This window comes from Akebia trifoliata, chromosome 4, assembly GCF_017979445.1.
Source record: "Akebia trifoliata isolate Shusen 1 chromosome 4, ASM1797944v1, whole genome shotgun sequence".
Classification (NCBI taxonomy): Eukaryota; Viridiplantae; Streptophyta; class Magnoliopsida; order Ranunculales; family Lardizabalaceae; genus Akebia; species Akebia trifoliata.
Window position 1 is genome coordinate 43,128,162 of NC_141378.1, and position 19,542 is coordinate 43,147,703.

At 35.5% G+C, this 19,542-nt stretch overlaps 2 protein-coding genes across 2 annotated transcripts; both read left to right on the plus strand.

Annotated features, from left to right (window-relative positions):
- Nucleotides 1–463: 463 nt before the first annotated feature.
- Nucleotides 464–9,438, plus strand: OTC (ornithine carbamoyltransferase). The gene is made up of 5 exons (XM_086441253.1): nt 464–725; nt 4,981–5,315; nt 6,868–6,999; nt 7,121–7,396; nt 8,968–9,438. The coding sequence occupies exons 1-5, from the start codon at nt 500–502 to the stop codon at nt 9,190–9,192; spliced, it is 1,194 nt and encodes a 397-aa protein (XP_086297379.1). The 5' UTR covers nt 464–499; the 3' UTR covers nt 9,193–9,438.
- A 1,348-nt stretch (nt 9,439–10,786) lies between these two features.
- On the plus strand, nt 10,787–19,237 carry LOC147405110 (proteasome subunit alpha type-1-B-like). The gene is made up of 2 exons (XM_086441255.1): nt 10,787–11,250; nt 18,605–19,237. Exons 1-2 carry the CDS (start codon nt 10,900–10,902, stop codon nt 19,043–19,045), a joined length of 792 nt encoding a protein of 263 aa, XP_086297381.1. The 5' UTR covers nt 10,787–10,899; the 3' UTR covers nt 19,046–19,237.
- The last annotated feature ends 305 nt before the right edge of the window (nt 19,238–19,542 follow it).

A 19,542-nucleotide genomic window follows, 5' to 3' on the forward strand; every position in this document is an offset into this window, starting at 1 on the left:
TTCCACACAGATATCTACGTTAGTAAGTGAATTTTGAGTGACTTTTTTTAAGTCAATTTATTATTACTATTATTTTTTATTATAAAAAATAATAAAATGAGAGGGTAAAATTATAAAATAACATCTGAGTTTTAACACCATTTACAAAAGGCAAGGTGTAAGTGCAATTGTCAAAATGTTAGGGGGTCAATGTAGAGTTATGCAAATCACAGGGGTCAAAGTGTAATTTACCCTAAAATCATTTAACCCAATTTCAACGTGGTGACTCGTTCGAGACTAAATGACTCGGGCTTCAAAATCGTGCGTAATTACGTAAAGAGAAATATTATTACCACACCAACTTTTGCTAAACGCACCCCAAGATGTATGCCAGATTGCCAGGTGATTTACATTATGAATTGGGGTGGCGTAAGCAAAAGTTGGTGTCTCTTTCGTAAACTTCCGGCTTCTATAAGAACCTCAGAGAAAGGTCAGTGGTTCCTCTTCCAACTATACAATAATGGCGGCGATCTCTTGGAGCTGTTCTCTTCGTTCAGACACCACTTCTTTATCGGTCTCTTCTTCATCTTTTTCCGGCCATATTTTCCGGCAGTCCGTACGTTATCCGTCACTATTTTCCGGCAAAATTGTCTCTTCTCCGGCACGGATTCCGTTAGTTGGTCGTCAGATCTCTTGCCAGAACTCAACCTCTGCTGCTTCAGTTTCATCTATCGTTAATGGAGAAGGTCAGTTGTTTTTGTCTTTCGATCGAATCAGATGGAAATTTACTTAGGGTTTTCTAGTTGCATGCTTACAAATGAACTTGAAATTATGTTATCTGATTCGAGTGAGAAAGATTCACTGTTATTGAGTAGTTTAGGTTTCTACATTTCTTTATATGACCTTGAATTATAGGGTTTTAGCAGATCTCTAGAGTCACTTTGAGTTGAAACATTTAAAATTAGATTAGATATCTAGAGGAATTTCAAAGTTCAAAGAATTTCAATTTCAGAAGTTAAATATAGTTAAATGAGCTCATTTTCCTTTTTGTGTAGAAATTTAATTACTTGGATTACATTTTGTGGTTGTTAAATTTTTGGATAGTTTTATAAGCTTTTTGTTAGTCATGTTTATATATATGTATGCTTTATTATAAAGTGGATTAGTAGGTGCTCAGAAATAAAAAATTATTTTGTATAGATAACAAATACTTAAATCACTAATAAATTAATTATTTTCTATCAAAAATCACAAAACCCAGTTGAATTGGCCGAGGTTTTCAAACTATTAGGCGAGTCATCCTGGATCTTTGTTGAGTCAATGTGATGGACAATTCACTTTGATTATCTCGTTTGGTTGCCTTAGGGATTGGGAGGACTCACCCAAGTTTTTAAACCATTGTGAAGAAATATATGTGTATATATATATGTGTGTGTGTGTGTATGAATTCTCCTTTGTGATGACTTGAAGATCACTGGGAATCAAGATTTGGGTCGGGTTCTGTTGACTCAAGAAATATGAATCAAGAAAATGATCCTAATCACGTATGCACACCTTCTAATGGTGATGATTCATATCCCATTGATACTTATATCGAGAATAATTTTTAACCATTGGATTTTATGTTTACACGGTCATGACCGTGTGCTATTTCTTGAGTCAATGGAATCTCTATTGGATTTGTGTCATATAGGGAACTCCACACTTTATCCAAACTTTCAAACTGGGTTGAAGATTTCTACTATCAAGTGACAAACAAAGATTGAGGAAAAGAAACAGTGGCTTAGTAATTTAAAGACACCACAAATTTTTGGAGTAGGCATAAATGATAATGGTGATGATGATGATGATTAGTTTAATGATAATGTGCAGCATATGAGTCCACACAGACATAACTGGGCAGCCACTCACACCCCCCCTCTTTCTTTGATCTTACATGATTCAAGAATAAGATGCTCCAACATAACTTTCTGACCAACCAACAAGTATATGTTTAAGGTCTGTTGAACAAACTCATCCTTCTTAAGATGGAGACTATATCTCAACTCTCGAATCTTTGTTTTTTTTTACTTTTCTTTTGATCAAGGACAGCAAAAGAAAGTATACCTCATATCAAAACTACACTTTGATGAGGGATATTGAAATTTCTTAAGTTGTCTCTTCCAGGGGTGGAGCCGGGGCAGTTGCCCCCCCTGAACTTTTTGGATCATTCAAAAAACCTCTCTAGAAATGGTCGTTATTTCAGATATATCCATATTTCCAAACCAATGGCCCCCATTTTGATGGTGTTGCCCCCTCTCCTTCCGCTCAATGTTTTGACCCATGTTCCCCTCAAAATTTTTGCCCCCCTCCCAAGTTTGTTGGGTGATTTAGACACCCCTCTAATTTTTATGAATACTTGAAATACTCGTATTTTCAAAACATGTCCTTTTTTACATTCTTGCCGCCACCCATTTTTTTTATTTTTTGAGTGATTTAGACACCACATTTTGATTAATATCTGAGATCATTGTTTAGTCAAAATACTCTCATTTTCTAGCTCTAATAAAAATCTTTAATTTTTCTTCTTAAAACCAATCACCTTCAAGCTCGTTGTCATCTATGGTAATTATGTCATTCTTGCATTCATCTATGAAAGAATGGCCCTGCTTGTTTTTGCTGTAGACAAGCGCAAATAGAAACGTTTATGTTTGTTTGCAAGATGTAGGGTGCTTGGAGGCTAAAATTCTGGGGGCCCTACCGCAAAGCAACACAAAACTTAATTAAAATTGCAACGAAATCTCCATAAAGTGTTGCGGAGAAAATACCTCCACAAAACTTTATGTTATGTTAAATTTCCGCTTTCTCTCTCTCTAACTTCTTAAACCTCTCTCTCTTTCTCTCTGCTCTCTGGCTTTTCCCAACTTCTTAAACGTTACCCATCCCTCTCTCTTTCTCATCTTTCTCTATGTTTCTCTTTGTTGAGTTTGGACTGACTAAGAAGTCTCAAATTGTGTAAAATTAGACTAAATTTAAATTAAACAAAGAGAGAATCCAAAAGAACCCTTAAGGATAAAAACCAATTATAGATAGAATAAGAATCGAACTTGCAGTGCCCATTTTATAGTCCTTCACAATAACACCACCGGCTCTATCTCTCTCTTTAATATCACATGTACCCACTCCCCAACCCAACATAGATAGATGTAATAGTCAATTCAGAAGAGGAGGAATGGGTCTGTATGGATTTGTTACTGTGTCATAAGGCACACACTCTCTCCACCACATGAGTCGAAATCCTTTTTTTCTTGATTTTTTTCCTTTTTGTTGTTAGATTTGAAATCCTATTTTTTTTTTCCTTTTTTGTTGTTAGATCTGAACTTTTTGGTGGGATAGAGCCTACCTAGCGTTTATATTTATTTTTTAAATAAAAAAAAAAAATTGTGGGATAATAGTCTAGCGTTAATTTATATTTATTTTTTTATAAATTTAAAAAAATTGTTTGATGGAATCTTACTTAAGTTAATTTCTAATTATTTTTTAAAATTTTTAAAAATTGATTTTTTTTACTATTAACCTACCAAAAATGCTTTTGCTTTTTTCTGCATATCTCACTCAAAATCCAAAGAATGTACTCTTTATCTCACCTTCTTCGGGTTTCATTTATGACCTTAGCTTAAAGAGAATGACATTGATAAATGTGAACTATTATGGTAAAATTTATTACATGTAGTAAAAGTTGTTTGGATATTGGTGAATGTGTGAGTCGAGGTTGATATCATGCAAGTGCAAGCTACTGTAGTAGATTTTTTAAGGCAAGTTAGCTTATTAAAAAGATATTGGGTTTCATTTATAACCTTAGTTTAAAGAGAATAGCATTGATAATTATATTCTATTATGTTGAAATTCATTAGATGTAGGGTATTAAAACGAGTTTTGGGCGAGTTACATTTACGCACTATCAGTGCTAATATTGGCATGTTTGGGGCGATGGGGTTTCTTTCCAAAATGGAAAATTAGCAAGTGGAAGTTAGTTTCATGTAGTAGATGTTTTAAGGTAAATTGTAGCTAATTAAAGAGATTTTGGATTTCTATTACAACCATGGTTTAAAGAGAATAGCATTGTATGACCTATGTGAAAATGCTTTGTCTATAATTTTTCGATTTGTTTTAAAGTGATATGAAACTATTTATCATTTTTTATTTAACTTTAAACAAGGTTTTAAAAAGAAAAATGATTTTTTTATTTTTTCAATTTTTTTATTTTTATGTTTACGTGATAATCAAGCAAACGTAAAATTTTGCATTGGACACAATCAAGCACTCCAATCACAAAACTACGCCAAATTCAGTAAACACAAAATTCTGCAAACACAAAATTTTGTGTTTGTGACAGTTTACGTTGCAAACAAGCAGAGCCAATATGTAAGCATTTTTGTGAATATTTGAGATACCTTGTTTTTTTAAACGGACGACATTGCCCCCCTTGACTTCGGTCTTCTCTCCTAGCTATTGCAAAATGGCCTAAATGCCCTTTTCAAAACTTATAACCAAAACCCCTTGCATTTTCTTCCCAATACCGGTCATAGCATTTCAACCTTATGTCTTAAGTATAGTTTGCCCCCCCCCCCCCCTCTCCCTCTCAAAAAAAAAAAAAAAGAAAATCCTGGCTCTGCCCCTGGTCTCCTCAGTGAGGTGGTAAGATATGTATGCATGCTTCTTGAAGGTTAGAAAAATATGGACAACAATTTAGGGAAAACCCGATAAATCATGTTTAAGACCATCCAATGCCACTGATTTAGAATAACTATATAATTTTTTATTGATAAGCAATATCTGTATTTTTTTACTGGTTTGTTATAAAAAGGTTTGAATGTCAATTTTGTTGCCAAAACCAATGTCTAAATAAATTTATTTCCACACTGAGAATCTTAATGGAAGCTCAATTCCTCACAATCAAAGAAATGAATCCAACAAATAACTTACTTTGTTTTTTTTTTCTTTTATGTGCTGTGTTTTCAGCAAAAGTGTATCATAAGGATTTTCTGCACATTAGTGATTTTGACAAAGCAACTATTTTTAAGATCCTAGACAAAGCTGCCGAGGTCAAGGCACAGCTAAAATCAGGAGAGAGGACATATCTCCCATTTCGAGGGAAGACAATGGCAATGATCTTTGCAAAGCCATCCATGAGAACTAGGGTTTCATTTGAGACAGGATTCTTCTTGCTGGGTGGCCATGCTTTATATTTAGGACCACATGATATCCAGATGGGTAAACGGGAGGAAACCCGAGATGTTGCTCGTGTGCTCTCTGGCTACAATGACATTATTATGGCACGTTTGTTTGCTCATCAGGTATGATGGTGAATCTCATTTTGTATTTACTACCCTGTCATAATGTTCTAAATCTGTTCCAGTAAACGCAATATCCTATACGGAAAACTTGAAAAGTTTTGATTGTTTAGTTGCAGCTCTTCTTGTTAATTAAAATCCAATATTGTGGGGGTTCAGGTCCCCTAATTATACTCAAAGCCCATCGAAAAATTTCATAGCGAGGGTAGTGAAGTAATTGGTTACTATGTCTGATTTTTATTTTTTATAGTGAGATGGTCTGTATCTTCTTCTGCATAGGTCTTAGTACGTAGAAATTGCCATGGTGAATCATACATTGACTGGATTTGCATCGAAGTAGAGTATCATTTTTTATAAGTAAAGAGAACATATTGAAGGGAAAGATAAAACATCGAAACAGAGGTTGAGGACATCATCCAAAGCAAAACAAAGCAAAGAGGAACCAATCGAAGTAGAGTATCATTTATCATGTTTTCTTAATATTTTTGTACTAGAAAGTTTCTATGATATGGTTCTTGTCTTCTTGATTCATTTTGATCTAAACATGTATAATTTAGACTGGATCCAGTTTTCTAGAAATGCTGGTATAAAAGGGTTAACCTATGTTTTAGTAACAGAAATAAGGAACATGACGGCTAGCTGTTACAGGGCTTTTTTACTGTTTATAATGGCCGTTATTTTCTTGAATAGGGTCACTATAATGGGAAATAACGGTTTTATTTTGAGGTAATGCAGGTTGAGAAGTATTGATGTATTTTTTGTTTAAGTTTTTTGAGGAGTTCCGGAGGGAATGGTCTTCTTAAGGGAATTCATGCTAAGGTGGGACTTATGTGTCTAGTGAGAAGTCGTAGTTGTTTTGCCCTGCTCTTGTTGGGGCTGTTTATTGGGTTCCTTGGACTTTACTTTGCATGGTCTTCTCAACCTCTGCTTCTGTGTTGGATCTTTTCGTTTCCTTTTAATATATTTTCTTATATTTGCAAACTTAACTGACACCATTGTTTTGATCTTCTTTAAAAGATAACTTTCATATTTAAGTTCAAATTTGAGATTTTAAATTCAAAAATCATTTTGAAACATGTGAAGGTGCCCACTTTTTATAATGGAAACAATGGTAACATCACCTAGACATTATGCCATTATGCAATACCGGTCCGTTTTGAACGTTGGGTAACCTGTACAGAGTAAGTTTTAGAAACCAGCAACTCAGCTAGCACCAAACTGATGCATCTCGGGTCATCCATCGTTTTGTTTGCATTGAGGTTGGTGCAACTGGAAAATTCGTGTAGTGAGTGATCCATACCCATGAAACTGTCTCAACTCTTGTTGAGATATTACAGCTAACCAACTGCCCCCCACCCCACCAACCAAAACAAAAAGATTTTTTTTTTTTTTTTTTTGGGGGGGGGGGGGTCTATTGTGTAGATATGCTTCTGGATCTAAAGTTCTGGATACCATTCTATTTTCTTGAACTTCTTTCATGGAAAAATTACTTCTGAATCAGTTTGGGTGGACTTATGTTTTTTGTTCCATTTACTAAATCGTCGTCAGTATCCAGGACATCCTTGATCTAGCGAAATACGCTACAGTGCCAGTCATCAATGGCTTGACTGACTACAATCACCCTTGTCAAATTATGGCCGATGCACTCACCATAATTGAACATATTGGTCAGCTCGAAGGGACAAAGGTTTGTCTAATTCTCTCTGCTCTTTTCTTACTTGTCAAGGAAAAAATAATGTCTGATCGTTTTGAATATTTGTTTATTAAGAATATAGCCAAACCTGATTTGTTAATGATGCAAAGTCCAGGTTGTTTATGTTGGAGATGGAAACAACATTGTGCATTCATGGTTGTTGATGGCATCTGTGGTTCCTTTCCATTTCGTTTGTGCCTGCCCAAAAGGCTTTGAACCGGACGAGGCAACAGTCGAAAAGGCAAGGAGTACTGGAGTCAGCACAATTGAGATAACAAATGACCCAAAGGAAGCTGTTAGAGGAGCAGACGTTGTATACTCAGATGTATGGGCCAGTATGGGTCAAAAGGGGGAGGCTGAATATCGTCGTCAAGTGTTCCAGGGATTTCAGGTACTATTCTATTAAGTTTCTGTTAGGTTGTGTTCTTGTTTCCCATTAAAACCTTTACCCAAAAAACAGAAAAAACTTTGAAAAACTTCTTTTTTTGGTTTATGTAGCAATGTAGTTATGTTCTAAAACAGTTCTCTGAAAAATTTCGCTATTTGGTGACATTTTTAATTGAGTACTTCCAAAATAAATATAATTTTTTTTTTCGAGGTGTAACCAAAGGGAAGCCATTGTTTTTTCTTTGTCATAACAATTAGGTGATTGATTTAATGACTCATCTGGGGTATGTTTTGGACATGAATCTGAGGCATTTGGCATTTGGAACAGTTTCGCAAAGCCAACTTGTAAAATGGCTTCTTCTAGGGCATTTTTAAAGAAAGCTTATATTGCCACGCCAAGTATTTTGTAAAACACACCAATCGATGAATTTATATATAATCAAATAAGGATATAGATCTACTGAAAAAACAGTGGTTCTGAACCAAAGGGGGGAAAAGAAAGGGAGAAAGTAGGGACTGGCAATCCAACGAAGGCTAGCCTTCGGTTTCTTCCTTGAACACGGTCTTTCTCATAACCAGTCCCTTTGGAGCTCAAAGAGCTTTTCTCACTTGAGTGGAAACCCAAATCGAAAAGCTGCTTCCAAAAGTAAGAAGAAATGGGAAGGGTGCAGTCATTAAAAGATAGGATGGTTATCTGCACCCCAGATCGAAAAGCTGCTTCCAAAAGTAAGAAGAAATGGGAAGGGTGCAGTCATTAAAAGATAGGATGGTTATCTGCACCCCAGATCGTATTTAATTTCTACGATTGGTATATTATAAATAAAAATTGTGTGGTAATATAAGCTCTGTGTCTAAATTTTGCTAAGAGACCTCTGAGGAAACAGCCTTCTTGACTACATAACCTTCTTCAAAATAATTTACAGATGCTTTAAAAGGTGTCTCTAGATCAAATTACTGGAAAAGTTCAAAAGGTGGGGATGATCCATCACCAATTACCATATTAGTCGGTGAAGCAATTATTCTTATTGCAATATGTTGACTCTACCTTCAGCGTTCCAAGGGACCTCTTGTTGCCCATTAGCCCAAACCTAGTATGTTTATGTTTTTTTGTTTTTTGTGTGAATTGAGGCATTCGGGCCTCGTAGAGCACCTGACATCCTCGGGGCACATGCAATCCCCTGATCTCCTGTTGCCCATTAGCCCAAACTAGTATGTTTATGCTTTTTTTGAAGCGAGGTATCCGGGCCTCTTAGAGCACCCAAATAATCCTTGGGGCACTTGCAGTCCCCTCCCCCCACATGCGCCATGTAATTTCTGGGATAAATCCCTGAGGTTTTGCCCCTCAAGGTGGGATTTGAACTCGAGACCTCTGCTTCCCGAGGTGTCGTTCCAACACGAATCCCAATGATTTTGTATGAGAATCTCAAGATTTGAGAAAATTCCCAGTACAGTGATAAACTACAATAATAATAAAATAAGCATAATTATATCTTAATTACTCAGTAGTCTTGGCCATGTTTATGTTTGAATGTTGCATATGATGTCCCCCACTCTGCTCATGTAAATTAATTGCAGGTTGACGAAGCCCTCATGAAACTAGCAGGACCAAAAGCCTATTTCATGCACTGCCTACCAGCAGAAAGAGGAGTGGAGGTTACTGATGCCGTCATTGAAGCTCCCAACTCCATTGTCTTCCCACAGGCCGAAAATCGAATGCACGCTCAAAATGCAATAATGCTTCACATGATGGGCCTACAAGAAATCAGGAACTCTTCTAATGTTAAAGCCGCCAAATTTTGAGTAGGTTTCTTCCAACTCTGTAGTTCACTGTTGTAATGGAGTTGCTCTTTGACTTGTTTTTTGGTTTCCAAGCGTAGTTCAGAGGGTTTGATTTTGATTGAGCATCCTAACCCGTTTTTATTTTTTATTTGGACTTTTCTTGAAAGACTGCTGCAAATTAGTCATTCGAGTATATTTATTAGTAGTAGATAATTACTGCAGATATTCACATTTCATGAAAAAAGTGTAACTGCTTGGTTGTTCTGAGTTGATTTTATTTTATTTGGGTCCGAGTCTTCTCAGCAACTCTGATTCTGCTGATGGTCACATTTTGTAGTGAAAGTGAAACTGCTTTGGAATTCTGATTTGAATTGGGTCTGAGTTTCCCAGGAAATTCTGAATTGAATTGGTTCTGGTTTAATATCAATGTCGGCTTTGCTGTGAATGGGTCTCAATGGACCAAGAGTTGCTTAAATTGGTTTAAAGATGTGCCCCAAATAATCTCAGATATAGAAGTTTGAAGTAGCAAGAGCAGATTTTAATGCACTTGAGTTGATAGAAGACATGATTTGGGACAATTGAATTGGGGTTCTTCTTCTTATCATGGGTATCCTCACCCTTTGGGTGAGACTAATCCCATGGTCACACGCACCGCCCCCTTGGAAAGTCCTACGTGCAACTGGTTGTGTCGAGGGTCATCCGGACCTTGGAGTGTGGCCTGTAGGAATTCATTGCTTTGTGGGGGGGGTTTCAGACACTTTACCTACCCTTCTTGAGGAGCTTATAATGCTCTTGGGATTAAACGGAGGAATATAATTATTTTAATTTAAAATTATTTGATTTCAAAGGACGATGGATATGCAAGCATGATAACTTATATGTTATTCCATATCTCCATAAATCCAATCTAGATTGTATTATGCAGGATTATATATATGAAAGATCCTTTTTTATTTTTTCGAAAGATAAGGTTTTTTTTTTTTTTTTTGGGTTATATTTAGCCCCCAATGGCCAAGGAGTAAGATGTTGAATAAGATGGTGAATGTGAATCAATCATCTAATTCAACAAGGTTTAATATTTTTGATATAAAATAATTAAATTTAAGTATTTGCTAATTATACCAAAAAAAAAAAAATATATATTGTAATTGAGCCTATGCCAACAATATAAATAAATAGAATGGTTCTCAAAATAGATTTTTTTATATTTTTTATATTATAAAATGTAGTAACTTTTCAAAAATTAAGCAACGTTTTTATGCTCTAATATTTAAGAACACCGACAGATTAGGTAATGACAATTTGGGATCGATAAGTGGTTAATGCCTGTAAGTCATGAGTTGGATACTCAATATGAGGATTTATTCCTCAGGGCCAGCCACAAGGATGCACCCTCACTTACATGATGCGTGTGATGTGCAGGATAAGACCATGACCTATGGACTGGGCAAAACTCAGATCCGGACCGGTCCGCTGTCTACCCGAAAAGATTAAATTAAAAATTGATTTTAAAGTGTTAACTCGTTTGAAGACGAGATGACGCGTAACAGACCGAGTTGAACGAGACGAGAAACATAGATCGTTCCTCTCAACTCACTCATACTCTCTCTCGTCTCGACTTTCTACTCGAATGCCTTGAAGAGGAAGAAAAGTTTGTTCTCTATAAACAAGCTCTCTCTCTCTCTCTGTCTCTCTGTAGTGTTTTTATAAGATTGAAAGAAAATAAAAATGTTCAGAAACCAGTACGATACAGACGTAACGACATGGAGTCCAGCAGGACGTCTCTTCCAAGTAGAGTACGCAATGGAGGCTGTGAAGCAAGGTTCAGCAGCAATTGGTCTTCGATCCAAGACTCACGTTGTGTTGGCTAGTGTCAACAAGGCTAATTCTGAGCTTTCATCCCACCAAAAGAAGATCTTCAAGATCGATGATCATGTTGGGGTCGCCATTGCTGGTCTCACTGCAGATGGACGAGTTCTATCGAGGTATTTGAGATCCGAATGCATCAATTATAGCTTCACTTATGAGTCTCCTCTTCCGGTTGGGAGATTGGTTGTTCAATTGGCGGATAAAGCCCAGGTGCGATTCCCCTATTCCTAGCTTGATCTTCTTAATTTTTTTCATTTTTTATTTGATTTAATGGTGGTGGAGTTTGATTTGATATATTAGGGTTTATGGAAATCGATGAGAGTTTTTTACAGATTAGGATTTTGGTTTAGAAGTAAAAGAGATTTTATTTTTTAGGGTTTTGCATGGTGATCTTCTTAATTTTTTTATTTGATTTTAATGGTGGAGTATAATCTGATTTGACTAGTTAGGGAATTCGGGTTTATGGAAGTAGATGGTAGTTTTTTAGGGTTTTGGAGGATGCATTTGAGGTAGAATTGTAGGAACATTTGGAATCTAATGAGATTCAGTTTAGTTTTGCCATATTTATTAGAAGAAAAGAAGTATTTGGATCTTAATAATAATCAATTTTCTTAGTAGCTTGGTCTCCTGAAGATCTTAATTTTTTTTAACTTGATTTTATTATTGGAGATTAATTTAATTTAATTTATTTGTTAGGGCTTATGGAAGTAGACGACAGTTTTTTAGGGATTTGGTCTAGAAGTGGAAGAGATTTTTGTTAGGGTTTTGGAGGGTGCATTTGGGATGGAATTGTAGGAACATTTGGTCGGTTTAGTTTTGCCCTATTTATTAGGAAAAAAAGCATTTGAATGTTAATAATTATTAATTTTCATAGTGATAGGAGTGGTTTTCCTCGTGTTGGTTCAAGCTGGAGTAGGTTTTTCCCTTTTCTTTGATCGATGTTTTTCGGAGTTGTGGTCTTAAACGTCTTCTTGGGTAGGAAAAGGATTCTTTGGGCGTTATTGCCTTTTGCCATTTGCTGGAGTATTTGGAACGAGAGAAATAGGGGGATATTCTTGAGGTTGGAGAGCTCTATCCATGAGTTGATTTTGACAGTGGTTGATCTTTTGTTTCATTGGTGCAAGTTGAATGGAGCTTTTAAAGGAGTGTTTTTTGAGGAGTTTGTTTTTAAGTGGGACTCAATGTGTTCTTTGTACTTTGTTTCTCTTGTTTTCTTTTTGTTGTAGTTTTCGTTCTTCTTTGTATTTGCAGTTGGTCTTCTCGACCTCCATTTAGTTTGATGGATATATTTGTTTACCTATAAAAAAAAATCATAGTGATCTAGTAAAACTCTAATGCGCGTTTTGTTCAGTGGACAACATGGTGTGGATTTTTATATTTTAGTGTTCAGGTTCTCTCATCTTCTACCCTAATTCTTGAAGTTCTCTTATCAATTGAGGCAAGTATTGCTTGCTTTACATAAATAACCGCCTGAACTAATATCATAGAATAATCTAGAGGATAGTATCATTAATGTTCGGGAATTTTTCTTTTTTACATTCATGTATAAACATTGGGGCTAATGAATGGTGTGGGGGTCTTTGGAGGAAAGACTTTTCCAAGCTTTAGTGGAAGGTTTCGAATGTCAATCAATATTCTTTTTTGGGTGTTAGATTTATATTTTCACTTGACATACAACATCAAAGCCTTATCCAAAAACTTGGGGTTGGCTGAACGGAATTATGTTCTATAGCAATTTCTTTTGTTAATTCAAATGTGTTCATATCCTCTCTCACGACTACTAACTACATCTTTTTTAGTCTCCCTCTTGCTCTTTTAGAACCTTCAACTTGCACATGCTATTTAAGTTGTTAATTCAACTTACATCTTTTTTAGTCGCCCTCTTGCTCTTTTCCTTTGGATATATGTGACCAATCCATTTCAATCAACTTTCCCTAATTTATTACCTTTTTGTGGGATACTACATTTTCATGAATGGTGCTCATGATGGATGGATTTTATCCTCATTATAGTGGAAATTATCCTGCAACTTACTTCTCAATACCTTTGTGGGCTCCAATATCAAAAACAAGTTGAGTGAGCTCACAAATATGGAAGTTGGATGAAGCTTACCATTAGGCGGTAGAATAAGGTGCTGAAGTTGCCCAGCACACAAAGAATAGAGGTGAAGTTGAAGGTGATTTCTCCTGTGAATCTAATATATCCAGAGGAAAGAGGTTGAGATACCGGATGGAGGGAGGGATGGAGGGAGGGAGTCTTTCTTTTTCTTCTTCTTCTTCTCTCCTCTGGTTTTGCCCCCCTCGATTGATACAAACCCCTTTTTTCAACTAAGAAGATGACCTTGACCATAGTCTCTTATCAAACACTTTGTTAAGGGATTTAGGGAAGTTCCCTTTGTATTTATGTAATATTTCAGAAACCCCCTTATTTTGAAACTGATGACATGTCTCTTGACTTGGGTCTCCTCTAAATGACTCATTTTGAATGTATCAATTTGTATCGTATGTTTCTGTGTTGTTTCGATTTTTGAGAAACCCAGAAAATTGGAACAAAACAATATTTTAAACCATGGACATGAGCATCTATGCTGAAATATGCAGGAATGATATCTTCAGAAAACCTTAGATTTGAGAGATTCCTACCTTAGAACTTCCTTTGGAGTATTGATAGTCTGTTTCATATCCTTATTTGTTTCTTGATTCTTTTCTATGCTGTTTCCTTCAAGTTCAATTACCAACAATTGGAGTGGTTTGTCCAGCCCGGGAAAACCTTAAAATCTATGATCCCCAAAGCGCTTAATCTCTTTAGAAATTTGCAATGCTTAATCCCACTCCTTCCCTTCATGCACCCATAGTCACCAAAGTTGCCGACTTTTTCAAAAAGTCGTGTTTAAATCACGATTTTGAAGACCGGTGATTAAATCACGACTGTTTGAAAAAGTCGCTATTTAAACGCGATTTAATCCCGACTTTTTGAAAAAGTCGCGATTTAAACAAACAAAAAATGTGATTTAATCTCACTTTCTAAAAGGATTTTTTTCAAAGACCATTTATTCTTATAGTTTAAAATAAAATAGGATTGATGATATAAATGATAACACCACTTAGAAGAAAAAAATATGTTGTCTTAAAACTATTTTGATTTTTTCCCCATTTTTTCATTTTTTTCGACTTTTCCCTTGCCGACTTATTCCCGAACCCCGACTTGGGTGACTATGCATGCACCTATACTTCATCCCTCTCTAAATCATAACCTTACCGTAAAGCTACTAAAATCCCTGCAAAAACCATAGTTGAATTGAGCTCCTAAACCTCTGTTTGAACTATACATATCTTAAACCCTCACTCAAAGCACTCATAGTGTGCTGTATACATGAAACCATCAGGTTTGACTAAATGAACCTATTTATTCCCTTCCACTATGTCAAGAGCCTCATATTTTGTTGTTGAACTTGAAAGTGTGTTCCTATCAATGTTCACTATTTCAATCCACATCCTTTGAGTATGTTCAAATCCTAGTATCCTACTAGTGACCTAGTTTTTAATATTACATCAAAGCCACTTCCGGACCCAAATACTAATCTCACTAACTAAGGTTTAAGAGAATAATCCCCTCTGCTAGCACTCATTTGGGAGTTTTGCACATTTTTCCATCATCATTTTTCTATGAGGGAATGAGCAGGGAAAGAGGCACCAGCCAATGTAATGAATCTAGAAACTAGTACCTTGTTTTAATTAGGGAAATCACGTAGAAGAGAATCATTAACTGTTATGATGTCATCCTTTGCAGGGTTATTGATCAAAAATAGGATGTTAAGTCTTCTTTTTTGGTTTTAAATTGATATGTAACTTGCAAGTTAAATCATGTTATGGAGTTTTAGTTGCTCATCAAAGAAGGGAAAAAAGTTCACACTGGAATTTCAGAAAGTTGAAAGGATTACACAGTATGGCTTTTGAGTAGTTCAAAAGAGTTACCAAGGGGTTCAGTAAAGCAAAGGAATCAGATGGTTGGTCAAGATAACATTTAGTTGGTCAAAAGAATTGAGGTTATGGATATTTTTAAGCGAACAGGAACTGGAAAGTAGGAATTATGGCAATTAAAGAGGTCAAGAGTAAAGGTTTTAGTCAGAATAAGGAATCGGGGTATAAGATAGACAATCACAGACAAACTTCCTTAAGAAAATCAAAGATTAAACATATGATAGAGGATAAAATAAAGGAATTTTGGTTGAAATAGTTCTCGATCATTGATACATTGGCAGAGATGAGAATTGCTTTAGGGATGATAAGTCTTTAAAAGATAAAAGGGATTTGGAATTGGATGTATGGGGTTTTATTTATTATAATAAAATCAATGATTGAGATGACCATCACTATGAAGAAAGTGCATTAAAAAATCTTCGAAGTAGACATCCTTAAGCTCCTCGAACAACTTACTCCAAAAGAATACAATACCCAAAATACTAATTAAGCTTATCTAAATGATTGCTCCTTCCCCTCGAACACCTGACTATTTATCCCCTTTCAAAGGCCCTACAAACTGCCAAAGGTAGTAGATGCTTGAGAATCCCTTCTCTTCCCCTAAAGGTTCTATATTGCTAAATCTCAAATAACAAAAGAATACAATCAAGGTTATCCTTTGATTGAAGAGGGAGATCTTACCAGTATTATTGGTTTAGAAAATGCATATATTTTTTTTATGTATTGGTTTACAAAATACATATGATATGGCCCCTAAAGAGTTAATATGGCGGGAATTAAAAAAAAAAGTCTCGAATGAGTGTATTAATATATCAAGGACATGTATGCTAGTTTTGTAACTATTGTTAGAACTACTGGTGGTGAGACAATGGACTTTCTAGTTACAATGGGTTTGCACCAAGGATCAGCCTAAAGTCCATACTTTCTTGCAGTATTATGGATGGATTAGCTGCTCATATTAAAGGAGAGGTCAATTCGTGGTTGTTATTTGTAAACGATGCAGTGTTGGTTGCTGAAATTAAAGAGAGTAAATTCAAGATTAGAACTATGGAGGGATACATTTTAAGATAAGTAGAACCAAGGCAAGATATATGCAATGCAGTTGTAGTAGAACACTCCGAAGGTTGAGACACTTGTTGAGATTCTTAAGTAAGAGAAATATCCCAAGGAAACCACTCCCGCTATTTAAATTCAGTTATTCATACTTTATAGAAATTGAGAGATTTGTGAGAATATAATCTATAGAATATGTTGGGTGGATGAAATGGAGAAGTGCTCTGGAGTTTTATATGATTGACATGTACTGATTGAACTTGTAGGGAAGTGATACTATGATCGGCCATCAAGAAATAGCATGTTCATAGAATGTGTCGCAATGATAAGGATGTTAAGATGTATAAGGGTAAAATTGGGACAAATAAAATCAGGAATGAATATATTTGAGAAAATTAAAAAACGAACATAAAATAAGAGATATGATAGAGTAGAGTCGTTTTAGATGGTTTGAGCATGTGTAAAGACAAAAGATGTGAAGAGTCATGCCTCGACTGAAGATATGGTTCCAGATTGAGTTGAGTGGCAAAGTAGGATTCATGTTGCCAGTCATAACATTTGAGATAAGGTGTAAATGATGTTGAAGAGTTTAGTTTAGTTTACGTTTAGACCTTTTTATTTCTCAGGAGTATTTGGGCAACATAAATTAGATGTCTGACTTTTATTGTTGAGACTACCTCTTGAATTGACATAATTCTCATTTGCAAGTCCTCTTTCTCTTCGTCTAGATAGGTTTGCTTTCGTCTAGAATAAGTAGAGACCACTAGCTTCTCTTGTCTACATCCCATGTCGTGTACAAATTCTAATAGAAAAGATGAATATTTGTTATCTTCTTTGAAGAATTCATTTTTTTTAGGGGAAATTATAAAAAAAAAAACCTATTTAACAAAATATTTTTTTAAAAAGTAACAATTTTTAAAAAATTGTCAAAATGAACCAAAATTGGACCAATTTTTTTAAAAAAATTAAAAACTCAAAATTTCGGCCATTGAACGACCGTTTTTTATTTTATTTTTAAATTCAAACATTCAGCCATTAAACCACTGTTTCTTTTTAATAATAAGAAAAATTCGACCATTGAACGGCTGTTTTTTTTTTTTTTTTTTAAGTCAACATAAATTTCGGCCCTTAAACGGTCGAATTTCTTTATCATTAAATCCCGCGCCACCGCTACTTTCTCCTTTTTCCTCTTCTCTCTATTATTCGGCTTTCTTCTTCTTTTGGTTAACATTTTTTTTTTCCTTCTTCCTCAAGACCCTTATTCTTTTTCTTGTTTTCTTACCGATTGATCAAGATCTCTTCCTAGGTAATTATTTAGTTTTTTTTATTTTATTTAATCCGATCTTGATCTTGAAGATGATCAAGATGTTTTTGCTTTTTTATTTTGTTTGATCCGAAATAACATCATGATCTTGATCAAGATCACGTTGATCAAGATCATGATCAGATTAAATAAAATAAAAAAGCTTAATAATTACCTGGGAAGAGATCTTTATCAATCAGTAAGAAAACAAGAAGAAGAATAAAAAAATTGTTAACCAGAAGAGGAAGAAAGTCAAATAACAAAGAGAAGATGAAGAAGAAGAGGAAAGTGGCAGTGGTGCGGGATTTAATGATAAAGAATTTGGCCTTTTAAGGGCTGAAATTTATGTTGACTTGAAAAGAAAAAAAAAAATGGCGGTTTAAGGGCCGAATGTTTGAATTTAAAAAAAAAAAAAAAAAAAAATGGCCGTTCAATGGCTGAAATTTTGGATTTTTAATTTAAAAAAAAAATCGGCCCGATTTTGGTTCATTTTGACAATTTTTAAAAAATTGTTATTTTAAAAAAAAATATTTTGTTAAATTAGTATTTTTTTTATTATTTATAATTTCCCCCTTTTCTTAATTTTGGAGAGTAAGAAGTTTCTATTGCAACATAGAACAAAAAGGATAATATACAGGATGGGTAGTTCTTGCATATCCCTACCGATTTTCCAATTAATCCCACGGGTTCATATAATTCAGAAGAATATATGAGTAATTCAATACACAGCATGTCCTTATTTTATAAAGGGTTCTGCCTATTGATATTTTCCCTCAAATAATATAAATTCAATTTCTTGATATGTATACATTATCAAAATAGTTCTGGTGGAGTTAAATCCTTTGTTCTTATTTGACAATTGAAAGATTTTGGTTTGGGTGAGAGAAATAAGGATATTATCAAAATGCAATTATGTCCAAGAATGAAGCTGGTGATTTGCTGGGCGATCCTTAATGGGGTTAGTTGTTGTGTTTATCTTCTAGTTAAGTGGCCTAGATTTATCTAGGTTTCAAGTCCTGGGTTTAAATGTCCATCCCAAGAACAGCCAATCAAGAGCTTTATTCCTGTGAGCTCTCATGGAAATTGAGAAGTTCTTCTCTGACTTGCCTTCGTTGAACCTTCCAGACTAGACTGAAAAATTGCACGCTCATGCCACATTTTGAACAGTTGGTTGTAAAACGAGTATTAGTTTATGCCAACCGTGGTTCTGATTTTCTCTTGGTTGCAGGTTTGCACTCAGCGGTCTTGGAAACGCCCATATGGTGTGGGCCTTCTGGTTGCGGGCTTGGATGAATCCGGGGCACACCTTTATTACAACTGCCCAAGTGGTAACTACTTTGAATATCAGGCTTTTGCTATTGGATCACGTTCACAAGCTGCTAAAACTTACTTGGAGCGCAAGTTCGAGTCCTTCATGAGCTCATCCCGTGAAGATCTCATCAAGGATGCACTCTTTGCCATTAAGGAGACACTACAAGGGGAGAAGCTGACCAGCTCCATCTGTACTGTCGCTGTGGTTGGGGTAGGGGAGTCATTTCACATCATGGACCAAAATACCGTACAAGAGTTGATCGAGTCTTTCGAGATAAAGGAAGAGGCCGCTGATGAGGGTGCAGGTGGTATCCAGGAAGAGGAGAGGAGCCCGGAAGCAGCGCCAATGGATATTTAATTATGCAACTGTTCTCCACCCAGGACACCTAGGGATTGTTTTGGAAATGAGACAAGGTTTAATCGATGATGATGGCATGGACAATTTGATTTTCTCGAATGTTTTCGTGCAATTTCTTGCTGTTTATGTAATGTTACAATTTTAATTTAGCTTCTCGTAAAATATCGATGATCAGAGACCATACTTCTATGAGATCTTATTCTTGAGAGTGGTGACCTCCATGAACCTGAATGGCTTGCAATAAAGCATGAAATGGTCCTTAACAGCTGGAGTTAGGGTTCAAGGGTGGATTTGATTCACAGCTTATCAAATGAAATAGATCGGTGTGCCCAAGTTTATTTTCTTCACATTGATTTGAGGACAAAGTGGTTGAGCAATTTGAGTAACTAATCAAATCATATGGTCAAGTGGAAGTGGTCTTGTTGCCAAGACCCAACGTTTTAGTTGGGAAAAATCGTGGATTTTCAAGCTTGAATCTAAATGATTGAATCACTGAG

Coding starts and splice junctions, on each gene's coding strand:
- OTC (XM_086441253.1), top strand. CDS start 500: ATGGCGGCGATCTCTTGGAGCTGTTCTCTTCGTTCAGACACCACTTCT. Junction 726..4,980: donor ATCTATCGTTAATGGAGAAG/GTCAGTTGTTTT, acceptor CTGTGTTTTCAG/CAAAAGTGTATCATAAGGAT. Junction 7,397..8,967: donor AAGTGTTCCAGGGATTTCAG/GTACTATTCTAT, acceptor AATTAATTGCAG/GTTGACGAAGCCCTCATGAA.
- LOC147405110 (XM_086441255.1), top strand. CDS start 10,900: ATGTTCAGAAACCAGTACGATACAGACGTAACGACATGGAGTCCAGCA. Junction 11,251..18,604: donor AATTGGCGGATAAAGCCCAG/GTGCGATTCCCC, acceptor TCTTGGTTGCAG/GTTTGCACTCAGCGGTCTTG.